This window comes from Gopherus evgoodei, chromosome 18 (assembly GCF_007399415.2).
Source record: "Gopherus evgoodei ecotype Sinaloan lineage chromosome 18, rGopEvg1_v1.p, whole genome shotgun sequence".
NCBI classification, from domain to species: Eukaryota; Metazoa; Chordata; order Testudines; family Testudinidae; genus Gopherus; species Gopherus evgoodei.
This window is the reverse complement of record NC_044339.1, coordinates 16,830,847-16,848,591: the sequence shown is the minus strand read 5'-3', so window position 1 is coordinate 16,848,591 and position 17,745 is coordinate 16,830,847. Positions and strand designations below refer to the sequence as shown.

General features: G+C 40.6%; 1 protein-coding gene across 1 annotated transcript in view; it reads left to right on the top strand.

Annotated features, from left to right (window-relative positions):
• The window catches only part of CFAP74 (cilia and flagella associated protein 74), a 95,468-nt gene that overhangs the window by 59,153 nt on the left and 18,570 nt on the right, over positions 1-17,745 (top strand). The window contains 9 exon segments of the mRNA XM_030537518.1: positions 1,267-1,349; positions 1,351-1,417; positions 1,419-1,443; positions 3,612-3,724; positions 5,600-5,722; positions 6,619-6,740; positions 10,205-10,333; positions 15,553-15,640; positions 16,638-16,811. Coding sequence (XP_030393378.1) covers positions 1,267-1,349; positions 1,351-1,417; positions 1,419-1,443; positions 3,612-3,724; positions 5,600-5,722; positions 6,619-6,740; positions 10,205-10,333; positions 15,553-15,640; positions 16,638-16,811 — 924 coding nt within the window.

Sequence of the window (17,745 nt, the reverse complement as noted above, 5' to 3'; positions counted from 1 at the left end):
GCAAGCATTCAGAAATAGAGTCTGGGCCTCCCAAAATATCATGGAATTAGTTTTAAAATTATAAAATTAAAAAAAAATACATTTTGGGTTTTCTGAGCATTTCGGGTATACACAGGTCACATTTTCATGCTTTCCTCTGCAGCCACAAAGTTAGAAGCTTACTTTTTTAAAAAAAATGAAAGCTGAGATAATTAGTTGATTCCAGGGTGGCATTTCCAGCAAATCTGTTTTTTTTCCTCCAATGCGGTTTTAAAAAATCATACCATCAATCAAATCATGCTCTGTAACTGCTGTCTTGATTAACAATATTGTTATATATACATATATATTTTTTAAGGTCCCACAGTAAATTAATGGGACCATTGAGGATATTTCATCTGATTTTTTTTTTAAATCAACAAATCTTTAGCTTCTTCTTTTTATATATTAGAGTTTGATTGGCTCCAAGGTGTTTCAAAATTAATCTCTTTAATTTTAAGAAAGCGATAGACCTGTTTATAAGAGAGACCATCAAACATAATGTACAATAAAACTGCTGAGCTGACTCTTCACTGTCGTTTCAACTCTATTCTATCATATAAAAATGTTATTCATATAAGGAAATTGACTATTTAGAAATTACACGTTCTGAATTCACAACTCCTTGTCTATATTCTCTTTCACGTCCACTTTCTTTGCTACCTAAAACAAAAGTTTTATCACTCTTTATTCCAATTAACAGTGCAAACCCAGAACACCTTAACAAATAATATGGATTCTATTCTGGCTATGCATCATCAGCAGACTTGCCCAGTTTCAAATGCAGAGTTTTTATCACTGGTAACAAGTCTCACTTCTCACTAAAAGAGAAATCAAGCTATGCTTGCTTGACTCTGATCCAAGGCTGAATTTTCAGCTTTGGCAGTTAAAGAAAGGGACCTGTTTACTGTGTGTTTAGGAAATTTGTTATGAAGTCCTTGAGAACCAATACGAAATGTCAATTTTCCTGAGTCATTTTTCTGAACACAGTCACTCAGTGTTCTAGTGAATTGTGCTCACTATATAAATTCCATTTCTGAAGAGCAATAATTGCATCCTACCACCACTAAAACTGTAGTATAAAAAAGTGTGCACTTTGTATGGGATGCACAGTGCATTTTCTCCACACACAATACAGAATGTAGTTCAATAATAAGGCTACTTCCTTCGAAAAGTGGCAGATGGAATTGGAGCTGGGTGCAATTATGTTTTGTGTTTTAAAATCTTTTCTATAAATCATCTAATTAGGTTATTCCAGCTTTGGATGGCATCACCTCTGAAGAGAAAGCTAGCAGCAGTCCTGTGGAATCATCTATATATGAAACAAGGAACAGTTTCTCCTGTCCATACTGAAGAAGTTAGGCAGACTTGCATGATGGGTGAGAGCCAGAAGACGGAAAACAACCCTGGGCAGCAGCCATGTAGGTAAGACTATGGTTTTAGAAAATTGACCTTCTGCAATTTCTGATGCTAAAACATTCTCCTAACAGTTTCATTGGTTCACATAAGAGATTGAAGCTAAGATGCTTAGCAAACACTGCTCAATAAATGAAACGATGACCATTGCCAGTAGTAATACTGTTTTGTTTGTATGCTGTCCCAACAGAAAGGCATCTAGGCACCACCACAAAAAATTCACTAAAAATAATGCACTAGCACCACTGCATATGCTAAAAGCAGCAGAGAATTTCCCCAACCTCACTCCTTATCAACTACTAACCTCAGATACAAAACAAAAAATCCAACTGGATTTTCCTGCAGCGACTACAAAATTGTTATCATTGTTCTTGTCTCATCAACTGAACACCCACCTTTCGCAATAGAACCACATGACAAGTTTATTTTTACAACCTATAATTTTAGGAACAAAGTGACTTACAGATGAACCTCCTCAAACATTTTTTCCTTTCATCTTTTAATCTTTATTTTGTGCTTTATAAGATTTGGGGGGGGGGTCTTACATCCATTAATACAGATATTGAAGAAGCTAAGTGTTCCCGTCATTCTGATCAAAGAGGACTGTTAAAATCATATTAAGATTTCTCTTTTTTAATTAAATATGGATTTTGTGTTTTGAACCTAAAAGATTCAGTAACAGTTCTTTAGATTGTTTTGTTACAATTATGGTGTTCTCTCTACAACATACAATATCTCTTCCCCCAGTATGAACAAGTATGTGTAACTCTCACACCTCCTGGGTGTGGTGTTCTGTCCCATGTAGTGGCACTGAGAGAGAGAGATTAATGAGTCTACTCTACCACCTTAACTAAACAACCATATGGCTTTTAGCTCATGCATTTAGCTCCAGAGGTCCCAGATTCGATCCTGCCTGTCGATGACCCAGGGTCTGTTGTGTTACATATGCAGTCAGCAGCTGGTTACTGCCCCTACTCTAGAACTTTTATTTGGTGCAATATGAATATAGTTGAGGCACTTTGGAATCCTGTAGGAGGGTAGGTGCTACAATCAATCTAAAGTACTCATTATTAAGGGAAGAAAGAGAATCCGGGGGACTACAGACAAGTCAGCCTAGCCTCAATCCCTGGAAAAATCATGGAGCAGGTCCTCAAGGAATCCATTTTGAAACACTTGGAGGAGAGGAAGATAATCAGGAACAGTCAGTATTGATTCACCAAGGGCAAGTCATGCCTGACCAACCTGATTGCCTTCTATGATGAGATAACTGGCTCTGTGGATATGGGGAAAGCAGTGGCTGTGATATATTTTGATTTTAGCAAAGCTTTTGATATGGTCTCCCACAGTATTCTTGCCAGCAAGTTAAAAAGTATGATTGGATGAATGGACTATAAGGTGGATAGAAAGTGGCTAGATTGTCGGATTCAGTGGGTAGTGATCACGGCTCGATGTCTAGTTGGCATTTGGTATCAAGCAGAGTGCCCTGGGGTCAGCCCTGGGCCCGGTTTTGTTCAGTATCTTCATTCATGATCTGGATAATGGGATGGATTGCACCCTCAGCAAGTTCATGGATGATGCTAAACTGGGGGGAGAGGTCAGATATTCTGGAGAGTAGGATTAGGATACAGAGGGACCTAGACAAATTGGAGGTTGGGCCAAAAGAAATCTGATGAAGTTCAACAAGAACAAGTGCAGAGTCTGCACTTAGGACAGAAGAATCCCAATTCAAGCTTTCTGTTATTTGGGGCCCTTCATGGGATTGGTCCCAGCTCCCTCTGGGATGACCCTGGCCACCTATCACAGCTACATTCTACTAGACCAATGAAACTCACTCAGTAGTGGGAGGTTCATAAGCGGGGAAGACAGAGCTTTCACATGACTAGAGGAAACTCTGGACTATGAACTCACTCTCACAGGAGCATGAGTTAAGAATAACTACAGGTCTTGCTGCATTCTGAACATTTACAGTATGTCTTTAACAATTTAATTGTACCTTCTTCTCTCATGATCATTCATATAAACAGAAATCATTCTCTAGATCCCCCATACATCCCCTCCTCAAAAGCCTGAGAGAAGATATGGACCTTGCATTAGTCCCCCAGACTCAAGGAACATGGGCTCTGATGCTTTCAACACAGAGTTAGTTACCCAGGCCCAAATCCCGGTTTGTCTTTTAGAACAACTTAGTCAAGATGCATTAATCACCGAGGCAGATCTAGAGGCAGAAAATGCACAAAGCCCAGCAGAACCACCGCCTGAAGAAGAACCCATTGAAATTACACTGGGCAAGGTAACATATTTACTGAGATATGTGCATGCATTCAGCTAGTCCAATTCTTGAGCAAGGGAAACTGACCATGAACCAAATCCTGCATTCTTTACTCAAGCAAAACTTGTGTTGGCTTCAGTGTGAGGACTGACAAACCCATAAGGTTTCATCATATCACATCACAGTTAGTATGGTTTTATTTTAGGCGTTTTATTTGTACAGTAGACTCTCAGAGTTATGAATACCAGAGTTAAGAACTGACCAGTCAACCACACCCCTCATTCGGAACCAGAAGTACGCAATCAGGCAGCAGAAATGGGGGGGAAAGCAAATACTGCAAAGTACAGTACTGTGTTAAACATAAACTAATAAAAAAAGTAAAGGGGAAATTATAAAAAAATTTTGACAAAGGAAGGATACCCACTGTCTGGGCTGGCGTATCATTTAAATTAAGATGGTTGAAAGGAGTATTTTTCTTCTGCATAGTAGTTTCAGAGTTGTATTAAGTCAATGTTCAACTGAACTTTGAAAGAACCACCATAACATTTTGTTCAGAGTTACGAACATCATAATTCTCGAGGTGTTCATAACTGAGGTTCTACTGTATTGGTACTCTGCAGTTTGACCTATCTTAACACTGCTTTTTCTGCTTAAAATGTACCATAGCCAGCTGTCAGGAAAGAGTTTGTACCTATTTATACTTGGCCACCATTTCAGTCTTGGGTTCAGCTACTCTGTGTCTTCTTTGCCTTTAAAAAATATATGTTTTATGTAAAAATTAAACCAAAAGCATATTGTAGTCAAACTGGGGAATTTTCATTGAATTTCATCCCCTTTCATAGATTCACCATTATTTCATGGAATTGGCAAACATTCCCACAACTGTATAGGATGTAAAGTCTCATGCTTTCACTGAAATCAGGCCATAGTTTGCTGCTTTTATTATTATTAATTACATTGTAGTAGTACTCAAAATACTCTAGGCCTTGCACAGCCTTAGCAAGACACAATGCCTGCCTTAAAGAGCTTGCAGTCTAGAAAGATTGGGGGGAGCGAAATTCACCCAGACAGATAGATGGATGGATAATCTCTGGCCAGAGACAAGGTTTCAGAGTAGAGTGAATATGATAGCAGGAGGCTACCTAGGCTCCTCTCAACTGCTGATGCATCCTATGTGAGATGGGGGAAAGACAGGCCAAGGGGCCCTTGGCAGCTGCCTCTGAATCCACTCAGAGAGAGGCCCTGATTTATCCCTGCACTCTCAGCAGTAACTGCTGTTGCTGCTTTGGAGCAGATCTCCACATGTCCTGGAAGCTTCTGTTGGCTTCTGCTGCTCCCCTTGTGGAGGGGAGTAGGAGAGGCTGTTGAGCCTGCTACTGTTGAATTCAGTGGGAGGAGGAACAGGCCCTTGAGTGATAGCACAAAAAAGCACTGCTTCCCCATGTATCACTTGTAGTCAGCCCAACAGTGGGTATTCTACCCTCCTTCCATCAGAGGAGATGGCAAAACACGTAACTCAGGTGTCACACTTAGAGGCCATAGCTGAGCAACTTTTCTGCAAGATGCTGAGCACCCTCTGGAAATTGAAGGTACTCCGTAACTCAGATGAGGTATTCAGTTTTTTGAAGGATCAAGCTCTTTAAGGTATTATTGATACACTTTTCTACTGTGTCCAGCATAGTGTATTCAGTCTGACAATGGGCAGAACTATGTAACTGTATAGATCAATATAACATTTATATTGATATATTATATCAATATGTACAAAGGTCCAGTAATTCAGTACAGGCTCAGATACTACCATGATGAGCACAGCATAAGGTCCTATATAGAATAGAATAATACAGCCAGATTTTAAATGAAAGTTAGTAACACTTTTTTTTGTATCATGTTTAGGTTACAGAAGGTGAAATTGGACCCTTCAGCTCAATCAAACTTCAGATTATTTTTACCCCCTCTGTCCCTGGGGATGTACATGCAGAATTTGAGATTGCATTTGACAACCCAAACTGCAAACCAGTGAGTGTTTCTAAGTGCTAGGATCTGATCCAACACACTGAAGAAAAGCAAGTTTGACATCCTTCTATGTGTAACAAGAACTACAAGGGGTTGGGAGGTGGGGTTGAAGCTGTGGGAGAGGTTAGAGAAAAATAAGTTTATAGTCATCCTGAGAAAGGAAAGTGAAACCGCCCATAGAATGCATGATAACTGGGACAGGTGACAACTCTAATTACTACAACAACATATTTTAATGCTACACTTTTATTTCAGGCCACACACTGCCGTGGTGTTGATCTTAGTAGTTTGGCAGAAAATCTATACTTAGCAGGAGGCTGTCTGCCCCAAACCTGGCTCTCCCCAAAATCCGCAAAGCAGCAGCTTCACAAAGAGAGCTGCAGAGGAGTAGTCCAGACCCTCATGAGTTTGTGGATACACTTCTTCGGAAGGAAGGAGTATTCCCAGTAGGACTGGGCTGAGTCCATTTGTGGGGGGAGGTGTCACTGTGGGAGCAGCTTGCACTGTGCTGACCATTATATAACTGTTTATCCCACAAACATACTGCAGTCTCCAGGGTTATTAAACTTGTAGTGCTAAATTTAAAAAAAAATCTTATATTTTAAGAAAAAGCTTAAAATATTAGCCTGTATGACACTCACGTATGCCTTCTATAATGTTTGGACAAAAACTACTATCATTTGTGTTTTATACTGGTAAGTGAAAGCTGCCACATTTTAATTTATAAAGGACATTTTCTTCATTGTGTTTACTTAATTGTCTTTAATATTAATAATAGGATATATGATTCTGCTGTTTATCAGCACAAATCTAGTTTCCCTTTATCCTGATTAGTTAGCAATTTTCTGTGGCCTCTGAAAAGTAGTAACCATTATTGATCTGTATATTCAAATATATAGCTACACTTTTCTGTCATTGGAGTCTCTGTTGATGTTCCGGTTTGGGTGCCCAATCCGAATGTTGATCTAAAGATCTGTATGTACGACCGGCTCTATCAAGACTGTATCATTATTCGAAGCAGGTAAGCTATCCCATAATACATTCATGATTGGCTAGTAGTATTGTAATAATTTTTGTTTTAATAAAAGCCTCATAACACCTAATTAGGCCTTCAAAATTTTCTTGGTACTAGCTTGAATAGATGAAAGTCTTTCTCCATTACCATCCGTTTGTTTTTCGATCATCTTCATTCAGGTAGGCACATAACCATAACCACAAATACCACTAAATGGGTCCCATATTGGCTATGTTGGCAGAGAAGCCAAGCACTCAGCAGACATGAAGACTGAATTATCCCATCATTTAAAGAGCTAGTCACTTCATTTCAGGATTGAAGCACATTGGTTGGTTAGTGGGAGAAACTCGCACAGGTGCTGCATGTGTTGTACCTGGATGGAAGACTTCAGTCTCTAAGGCAGACACTCAGCATCTTTTGCCAGCACTATATATTTTAGAGAGGGAAGAATGTTAAGCTTATTATTTCATTATACACAAATACATTTAGTCAGCCTGGGATAACCTACAAAGTGCCTTGTATTTTGCATTGTTATTCTTCCTCTGGCTTTCCCCTGTAGTTAAAATCAATGTCAAAACTAGAAGCCAGCCTCAGGCCAGTTCTGCCTCAGAAGATCTATAGGGCAGCCTCCATGGAGGTCAAGCATACCGTCAAACAGATACTATAGTACCTCTATATAGTATGCACTTGGCGTGATTCATGGGTCATTAATGTTCAGAGCTGTTGTGGAGCATTCTAGGTGTATTTTGGGAATATCTACACTGCAGAAAAAAAGATGATGATGATCCATGGCAGCAAGTCTCAGAGCCCAGGTCAACTAACTCACGGGGCTTAGGGTACAGGACAAAAAATAGCAGTATAGACATTTTTGCTTGGGCTGGAGCAAGAACCCCTTGGTGGGTTTCAGAGCCCAGGCCAAAATGTCTACACTGCTCCTTTTAGCCCCATAGCCCAACCCTGAGTCAGTTGATCCAAGCTGTGAGACCCTCTGCCATGGGTTTTGGTTTTTTTGGTGGTGTAGATATAACCTTTGTTTCCTAGATACTTTACATAACAAGCATGACATCTTGTGGCTAAGGCAGTGGCCTGGAACTTGGGAGACCTGAGCTCTAGTCAGAGCTCTCCAACGGACTTCCTGTGTGATGCTGGGCAAGTCTTTTTTTGCTTTAGTTCCCCATCTGTAAAATGGGGATAATAAAATTTTCCCCAACTCACACAAATGTACATTCATTAATGATTGGAAGATGCTCAGATGCTGTGGTGCTAGGCAGGGGCGGCTCTAGAGATTTTGCCATCCCAAGCACGGCAGGCACGCTGCCTCTGGCTGTTTGCCTGCGGAAGGTCCGCTGGTCCCATGGCTTCGGTGGACCTCCCGCTGGTGTCCGGCAGAACGCCCTCGCGGCGCCGGCAGAGCGTCCCCCGCAGCTTGCCGCCCCAAGCACGAGCTTGGCGTGCTGGGGCCTGGAGCCGCCCCTGGTGCTAGGTCCCCTATAAATACATAGATGGACCAAATCCTTATTTCAGAGGATCCTGATTTTTTGTCCAGGTACTTATATGCCCTCATCACTGTAATAGATGTGCATTGTCCCATGGTGTCAGAACATATTGCAGTGTAAAGGTAGTGCTGCAGATTGTTAGTTTCCTAGAGATCTATGCAGTGACTCTTACCTTTAGAGTATGGTTATGGGAGCTACTCTGTTACTTTACTTCCATGTGCTGGTTTTTCTCTGTCTAATGCAGTTATTGGCTGCTAGATGCTGAGTGTTCCTATTTTAACAATCCCCATATTTTAGATTCTTTTTAAATGCATGCTAATAGGATTGGTGGTTTTTGTTGTTTTTTTTAAACACTATTTCTGTTAGAAGACTCATATTCTAAACTTCTTACCAGAATTAGACACTGCAGAGATTCTTCACAGTTGGAGAGAAATAGTAGAGCTGTTATCTCAGAAATTCAGCTCACAAATGTGACAAGCACAAGTTATGTAAGAGATTTACTTTGTCTAAAATAACCCACTCCCAGGGACAAGATTATAAATGCAGAGGCAGAATAACTTTTGTCAGTTAAAAGTGATTAAATCTTCCAGTGCAAATCCCAGGTTCTTATTTTAGAAAGCTATCAAGCAGCTTAGGCCAAAATGTGGCCAACCAAGGGGAGAAGTCCTGCAAGATGTTCAGCCTTCCAGTTCACATTGAGTTTAGGGTCCTCAGTACAGTGCAGCCTGTCCTCAGCATTTTGAAGGATCAGATGCTTTACTTAGCCTCCCAGTGCTAGAGAGAATAGAGAATACCTGTGGTGTTTAAGCATCAGGTTTGAAACCCTAGTACCATATACTCAGCCCCTGGCAGTGTTGGTTCAGCCTTTCAGCATGCTGAAGCAGACACATTCAGTCCATTTGGTTTGCTGTGTGGAGATCTTTCAGACGAAGCCTGGACCCTTGCCACCCTCCATGGTCATTAAAGATTCTGTGCACGTGGTGTTGGAGGAAGGATTTATTCCTGATGTCCATTGCTAGACAGTGCACCTCACTCCGATCCAGAAGAATGCATGAGAAACAAGCAGAAAGGACTCATCAGTCTAACTGATTTGATCAACTACAACATTAGAAAAGCCCTGGGAAGAAAGCAAATAACTAATTAAAAAATGGCTAATTTTGATGCTTTCATTCATATGTACCAACCACTTCCAGATTCATTCCTCTCTTATTCCCCCGTTCACACAGGAGACAATCTCTGCCTTGCAGTGCTGCGGGTGTAACGCTGACAGACCTCGCTTGTTGGTGGGCGGGATCGAACCAGGGACCTCTGCGGCTTAGTGCATGAGCCTCTACTGCACGAGCTAAAAGCCATATGATTTAGCTAAGGCTGTAGAGCAGACTCATGTAACTCCCTCTCTCTCTAAGTGGTCTCAGTGCCACTAGATGGGACAGAACATCATACCCAGGAGGTGTGTGGGTTACACAGGGGCATCCAGGCTCAGGGGATTGCTGGGCTTTGACTCATGAGTTAATATTGGGGTTAATACTTATTTACATTTGTTTGGTCCCACCCATGCCTAGCAATGCACAGGCCCAACATTGTAGCAAGACTGTCCCTTCACTTCTGAATGGGTTCCACCTGGAACAGAGTCCATGTGTCTCTGGAGCTGTCCATTCAGGAAGGAAAAATGTGTGATAAGTACAGACTGCTTTTATTCTGCACCATTTTGGCTTTGAAGCAGGGTGAACTCAAGTATAGAAACCCAGATTTGGAAGCATTGTAGCCTGACAGAGAACATAACTGTATGATTTTGCTTTAACAATTCTATGTGCCCAGCGTACTCTCCTTCACTTGCAAAGAAAGCTTGGAATATTTCCAAGTGCAACATACAAAACTGAGCTGCAGTGGGAAAAGGGAGCTAAAGCATTGAGTAAAATGTAGCTGTTGAGCTGGCAGCACAAACCCACTCAGGTCTGTCTGATCTGTTTGCAGAGCAAAAGCTGCTCTACGCTTGAAGTTTGAAGTATGCAAAGAACTGAGTAACCACATGGAGCTTCTTCCGAAAACAGGTTACATTCAAGCCCAGTCATCCTTCAGTGTGCAGCTGAAGTTCCTGCCCAGGTGAATGAATGGTATTAATCACCTTTCTGTTTTGTATTTAAGATATTAATTTAGAGAGCCTGTTTGCGAAAAGTCAGAGCAGGTCAATTTTTTCCTCTTACACTCATAGATTGCAATGGCTGGACTTCACACTATTGATTTCAGTGTGATTGCATAGCTATACTGAACTTGGCTCTTTCAAGCACTCTCCCCCTTCTCTCCTCCTCCTCCGCTATTCTTCTGAGATGTCAAAGTCCAAGGAGGAAATTGATTTGGATCACATTCCTATGTGCAGCAAAGAATCCTGTGGCACCTTAGAGACTAACAGACGTTTTGGAACATGAGCTTTCGTGGGTGAATACCCACTTCGTCGGATGCATGTAGTGGAAATTTCCGGGGACAGGTATATATCTGCAAGCAAGAAGCAAGCTAGAGATAACGAGGTTAGTTCAATCAGGGAGGATGAGGCCCTGTTCTAGCAGCTGAGGTGTGAAAACCAAGGGAGGAGAAACTGGTTTTTGTAGTTGGCAAGCCATTCACAGTCTTTGTTTAATCCTGAGCTGATGGTGTCAAATTTGCAGAAGAACTGAAGCTCAGCAGTTTCTCTTTGAAGTCTGGTCTTGAAGTTTTTTTGCTGCAGTATGGCCACCTTAAGATCTGCCAGCAATGCCCCTCTGCTATGTACATCGGCCAAACTGGACAGTCTCTACGGAAAAGGATAAATGGACACAAATCAGATATTAGGAATGGCAATATACAAAAACCTGTAGGAGAACACTTCAGCCTCCCTGGCCACACAACAACAGATCTTAGGGTGGCCATACTGCAGCAAAAAAACTTCAGGAACAGACTTCAAAGGGAAACTGCTGAGCTTCAGTTCATCTGCAAATTTGACACCATCAGCTCAGGATTAAACAAAGACTGTGAATGGCTTGCCAACTACAAAAACCAGTTTCTCCTCCCTTGGTTTTCACACCTCAACTGCTAGAACAGGGCCTCATTCTCCCTGATTGAACTAACCTCGTTATCTCTAGCTTGCTTCTTGCTTGCATATATATAACTGCCCCTGGAAATTTCCACTACACGCATCCGACGAAGTGGGTATTCACCCATGAAAGCTCATGCTCCAAAACGTCTGTTAGTCTACAGGGTGCCACAGGATTCTTTGCAGCTTTTACAGATCCAGACTAACATGGCTACCCCTCTGATACTTGATTCCTATCTGGTAATACTTTCCCTGTGGTGACAGCAACAGTGTGAAAATCTTAGCAGTTGCAGTCCTAGTAGGTTACTTCTGTCACTGTGGGGGAAGCTACTCTTTCAGAACAGAGACACACACATCAGTGTCACATGGCTGAAAAGGTATTTCTCTGTCTCATGGATGTGCTTTCTAGTCAAATATAACTAATTAGTTAACCCCTGAACAAGTGGCTACAGAGCAAATGCAAAATAGCCAGACCTGCTGCTGCATACCCACTCTATCCCCAAAGAGGTTATAAAAGGTTTTCATCTCTCATTTTGGGATTCTTTTCTAGGTTTAAAATAATACCACTTTCTATTCTCAGAAATGTCAAAAGCCTTATCCCAGTAGGATTCTCTGCCACCATTTCACAAGGAGGCTATGTATATAAAGAGAAGAGAACAGCTACATAAATCAAGAGATCCATTTGGCTATTTAGATTACATGGTCTTTTACTGACCATGCTCTGACTATGGCTATAATCACTTTTTAAACAGAATTTAGTGAGTCATTTCCTGTTCAAGTGTAAATTGATTGGTTAGGTTCTGATTCTGCTGTTACATTCCTTTGAATCTGTTGTAAAACCAGTTACATCATTAAATTACTCCAGATTTACAGCAGTAATCGTGAGAGTGGAATCAGACTTTTAAGTCTGATTTCCATTGGCGCTGAGCATCTGCCTTTCCCATTGACTTTACCTGGAGTTGTGAGTTAAAAATTCTAGTCTCGCTGATTTCAGTAGGGTCAGATTTTCACCCATTTGCCCTCAGCCTCTCCAAAAATTAGACCCTCAGCTCTAAAATCAGACCCCAAAGCTTTTAACAGCATAATTTTCAAAGAAAATATAAATGTTACAATTCTTCCTACATATCCAATTCTATCCCATTACAACAACAGTTATCACTATGATGATAGTTTCCAGTTCCTAAACATCAGATCCTGTGAAATATTATATTTGCTGAATGGATAGAAGCACAATATGGATTAAAAATGTTAATCTGCATTTGAAAAATGGGAAAGCAAAAAAAAAAAAAGATTTGATGAAATTAAGGTGGTTCTGACTCATGGAATAAGTACTAGGCTGCTTCAGTTCTTTCAAACTGATCTGTATGGTGCAGCATGGGAGGTGGGTATTTTTATGGTACAAGCTTGATACATAATGCTGAGCTAGTGACACATTTGTACAAATACGTCATTGGATTAGCACTACAAACTCAGTCTCCTGAAAAGAAGGAATAGATGATTTTTTTTTAAATTAAGCCTTAAATGTGTCGAGCAGGAATGATAAGTGTGCAGACAGAAGGGCTGGTAGGACTTTGGGAGCTCTCCATCTTCAGTGCACATCCCAATAGTCATAGCACACGTACTGTAACTGTACTCCTGCTTGCGACAAAGTCATGATTTCAGCCTATCTAAAAGCAAGATTTCTCATTTACCAACTGCCAGAATTCCCCAAGTATTCTGCTTCTTGATTTCTTGAAAGTTGGAACAGATTCCATGGACACTGGCAGCCTAATGTCTACACTGTAAAAAACAAAACAAAAACATGGCAGTAGATGTATAAACTCAGGTTTGCGCTACATTCTTGCTGGAGCTGCTGCTTGGGCTCTGAAATCTGGTGAGGGGAATGGATCTCAGAGCCTGAGCTCCAGCCCAAACAGGAACATATACACTGCTGGTTTTAGCACCATAGCATGCTGGTTTTAGCACCATAGCATGAGCCCTGTGAGGCCCAGTCTGTAGACCGAGACTCCGAGATTTGCCACCGTGGGGTTTGGTTGGTTGGTTGGTGTTCTTAAAGGCAAGCATGTAAGTAAACAGGAAAAAGTAAGAGCTGAATCTTATTTGTTTCTGTAAGCAGTGAGTATTGGTGGGGGAGGACAAGCACAGGAATTATTTAATGTGCTACATGGATGTTTAACTAGGAATAACGTGGTGAAAGAAAATTTAGGTTGAATATCAGGAAATCCTTCCTGACCACAAGTTCTTTTAGACAGTGCACTAGTCTCTCCAGGATAGTGGTGAAAGCCCATTGCTTGGGACTTTAAAGACTAAATTGGACAGAAAACTAGAGAATATATTGTTGGGAGCAATCCTGAATTGGCAAGGATAGGATCAATGAGGGAAAGGGGCACAAATTAAAGAAGGAAGACGAATGAGCAACACTACCTTTAAAGAGTAGGTATGCAGTTGCCGTGCTGGTTAACAGGGGCCTAAACATTTCTTTGTGAAAAACGACTTTTTGCCTCACTGTTATGCAACCTGTGGTGTTTGTGGAGGAAACCTATCTAAAGAGCTGGTAGCAGACGTAGTATCACTGTGGAGACTTAACAATGGGAAACTATTCACTCCAATGCTCTAAGGGTCCAGGTATTATAAATAGGCACATAGATCTAAAAATAATAGAGCTTTTGTACTGACTTGGCTTGAGAGCTCTGAAATTGGGCTGTATGAAAGTGAGAAGTTTCAGAAACTGAAGCCCACACATTCCCTGTTAATAACAAATCTGGTATGTAATCAGACAAACTGCTGTTGGTCTTCATGTTTGTTTCACTTCTGCAGCCTGTCTTTATTTATGTCTTTCCGTTGTGTTGTGATCCCATTGATACTGACTCAGAGGGACTGGTAATTAATTAACATCAATGTCAACAAGAACAGATTGCCCAGGTTGGTTTACTCATGTACTCATGATTGCAGCCAGAATGCAGGAGGCTTAGATTCCGATTACAAAGCAAGTTTTAATTCCTATTTATAGCCATAAAGGTTTTACTAGTAGAAAAATAAAAGGGCAGTTTTGGTAATACTTTACTAAAATGCCTGTAAATAAAACCCTGCTGTATAATCAGCTCCTTTAGTAATACAGGCAAAACACCCGCATGGGTCTAACTCCCATTAGCATTCATGGGAATTTCATGCACCTATCAAACTAGATCCTTTTCATGTCCAGCTTTTTAGTTCCAGCATAACATTTAAATACACATAAAACAGTAGGAAATAGCCTGGACTGGTAACATTTGCACGGTTCATTTGCTGGAATAAATTGCTCCCATTCCAGCAGAGAATTTACTCCTACATCCAGGCACGCTAGAAGTTTGGGGAATTTTGGGTTCTGGAATCAACCTTGGCCCATGTCTGAGTGAAAGATTTGTCTTTATGCTTGTTCTAATTTTCCCTGCGTTTCCTAGCTAAATGCAAACAAGATAGTAGCCATGAAGAATGATCACTGAGGCACTAAACCTTTTCTGTTGTGTTTTATCCCATGTTTCAAACAGACATTAACCGCGTTATTATGGCCTTTTCAACGGTTTGAAATATTTAACAATAACCAATTTTGATTAGAACAATATTGAATTAATTGGGAGCTGATGGGTGTTCCTTACTTTTGAAAATCAATGCCTAAATATGAACTTAAAGCTGGTAGTTTCAAAAGGTGCCTCTGGAGATGGGGATGGCAAGTTCCATTGAGTAATAATGCCCATAGGCTCCTAATCTGGGATTTTTAAAAGGAGCCTTGTCTTTGGAAAATTGGGCCTTAGTCTGATCTATTAATGTGAACACCACATTGCTAATTATCCTCATAAAAGCTGATTTATAGCTTGGACAGCGCCTACTTGCATAGTGAGATATGATCTTCCTATATGAAATCTAGGACAAGTCTGCTCTACCTGTGACACAACTACCTTGTCTGTCTATTGGACAGAGGTAAATTCTCCTAATTTGTTGTATTTTTTGATTGGAAACTCCCTCCATGCTCTTCCCCAGCATCAGCATATTCAAATTCATACAAAGACTTTAATTTAGGCCCCAGTCCAGTGAAACATGTAAGCACCGAGTGGTCTATTTGAATTCAAGTGCTTTGCTGGATTAGAATGGATTGATGAAAATACCTTTTGAATCTTAACTAAACTCAGTTGTCTTAGACTTGTACTTGATTCAAAATATAGGCACTGAAGACCCAATTATTCCTCTTCAGCTAGAGACTGGCATTTTTCTATTTCAGGCACTCTCTCCCAGAAGATGCAGGAAAATATTTTGACACAGAAACCAGGGTTCTGGAAGTTCCAATGACAATAATGATTGCTGATAAGGTTAGTGCTATTGTGTATTGCAAGTAGTAGAAGATTTAAATTTTAACAGGAGCTCCACAGTCTAAGCAGCCTCGAATTGCAGAGAGTGTGGAAATCACAACAGTTCTATGCTGCTTCAGGGCCAGATTCTGACACCTTACAGACAGTGAGTTACTCAGTGAGCCATCCTTTTGGAATCAAATCAGTAGGACAACTGATGAAGTACTAATCCTTCCTCTCACTGATAATTCTAATTGAAAAATCAACTCAATAGGGCTACTCATGGAATCAACTACTCCTCCAGATGAGTAAGGGGGGCAGAATCTAGTCCTCAGTGATCCAGAGCATAGCTCTAGTACTGTTACTAGGTACTCTTTGGGCCAAATTCACATCTGATGTCAGCAGGTGCAATTCCATTGACTTCAGTGGAGTTGCACTTGGTAATACCAAATCTCAGTTTGAACCTTTGTGTATTCGGAGAAGTCTGTGATTAAATTAATTAAAAGATGCTCAGAATGGTATAATAGATGGTGAGTTGGGTAAAGTCATTTTCTATCAAGCATCTTCAAAATGCAAATCCTAGACTTTTAATTTTTAATGAAGGTGCTCACTTATTCACAGAGGTATTCTTATGTTCCAGACAGCTTTTAGGTACCACAGCATACAGTTTTATTCTGAAACTATAAAACATTGTACAGCAAATGTACATGCATCTTAGGATTCATATTTCATACTTCATACAAATGCAGGTGTGACTACATTCCAGCATATGGAATCCAAAATATCTAGTGATTCTTTTGGCAGTTTTAGTTATAATATAGGCACGTTTCAATTGCTTGTTGTTAAGACCATGATAAATTCAAGTTCAAAATAAGAATGTTACTTAAATTAAATTGCTTTCGAGGAATAGAATATCTTAATTCACAGTGTCTTTTTGGAAATCTTTTCACATAAATTATATACCCTAGTTCTTGCCCAATTCTGCAGTTCTTACTCAGTACTTTCAATCTTGTTTCAGACTAAGCCAGTTGAATTTATTGTCCATGCAATTGTTACTACCTCTGATTTGGAAATCAGTCCAGCTGAAGTGAATTTTGGTTACTGCACTATCTATGAAGCTGTTCAGACAACCATAACTCTAACAAACAAATCCATCTTGCCACAAGAGTTTGGATTTGTTGGACTCCCTGAGGTACATGGCTGGGTTTTTCCCCCCTTTCTCTTTTTTTAAGTATATTTTATTCTTGTGAAATGTTGAAATGTTGAGTGCAAATGAAGCTTGTGACTGACTGTCATGGATCTTGGATAGAGTTACTGGCCTAGTGGATAGAGTGGAAGCAGTAGACATGATATCTTTATTTTAGTAAGACTTTTAAGACCATTGGAGCTCCTGGTTATCATGTCTTAGTGATTCCAGATCAAATTTGCTCTGTGTACAAGGGACCATGTTTTTCTGACTTCCAGCTCTGCAAACAACCTGGGCTCTGAGAGTCTGGCTGTGTTCTTTCTGGTTCAGGCATTATCACCAGCATTAAAAATTCTGCAGGACAACTCTGGCCTCAATTATACCTGCTGAACTCAAATTACCCTTCAACTCCCAGTTATCCTCTGCAACCTGGCTAAATGCTAATAGGACTGTGCAGGTCTCAGTGAGGGTATAATTTGCTCTGCAAAATTTGTAATACCAAAGTAATGGTGATGTTGGAGCAGGAGCACACCCAGCTTGACACTCAGACTCCTGGTGAGTTTATGATGTTGCAATTAAAGCAACCCCTACATCTTTTAAAAGCTTTCTAACCACACAAATCCAAGATGGGGTCCCCAAAAGACACAGGACTCCTACAGTGCCACTTCCATGAGGTCTCTCTTCAGAGCAGAAAATCTACTTCAAATATTGAACTGTGTAAGATTGTTAAGGCTGACTTGACAGACAGCTGCTGGTGCTGCTGATCAAGATAGCATGTAGGCTGCAGGTATGCAACAAATCAATCCCTTATTAGCAAGAAAGGTGTCTAACTTAACAAGAGTGAGGAGCATTTTCATTCTAAACGGTTATTTAAGCTAAAGCAAACACTGGAGACCACAGGGTCCTGAGGGCTAAGACTTTTGGGGCCTTTGTGGAAATC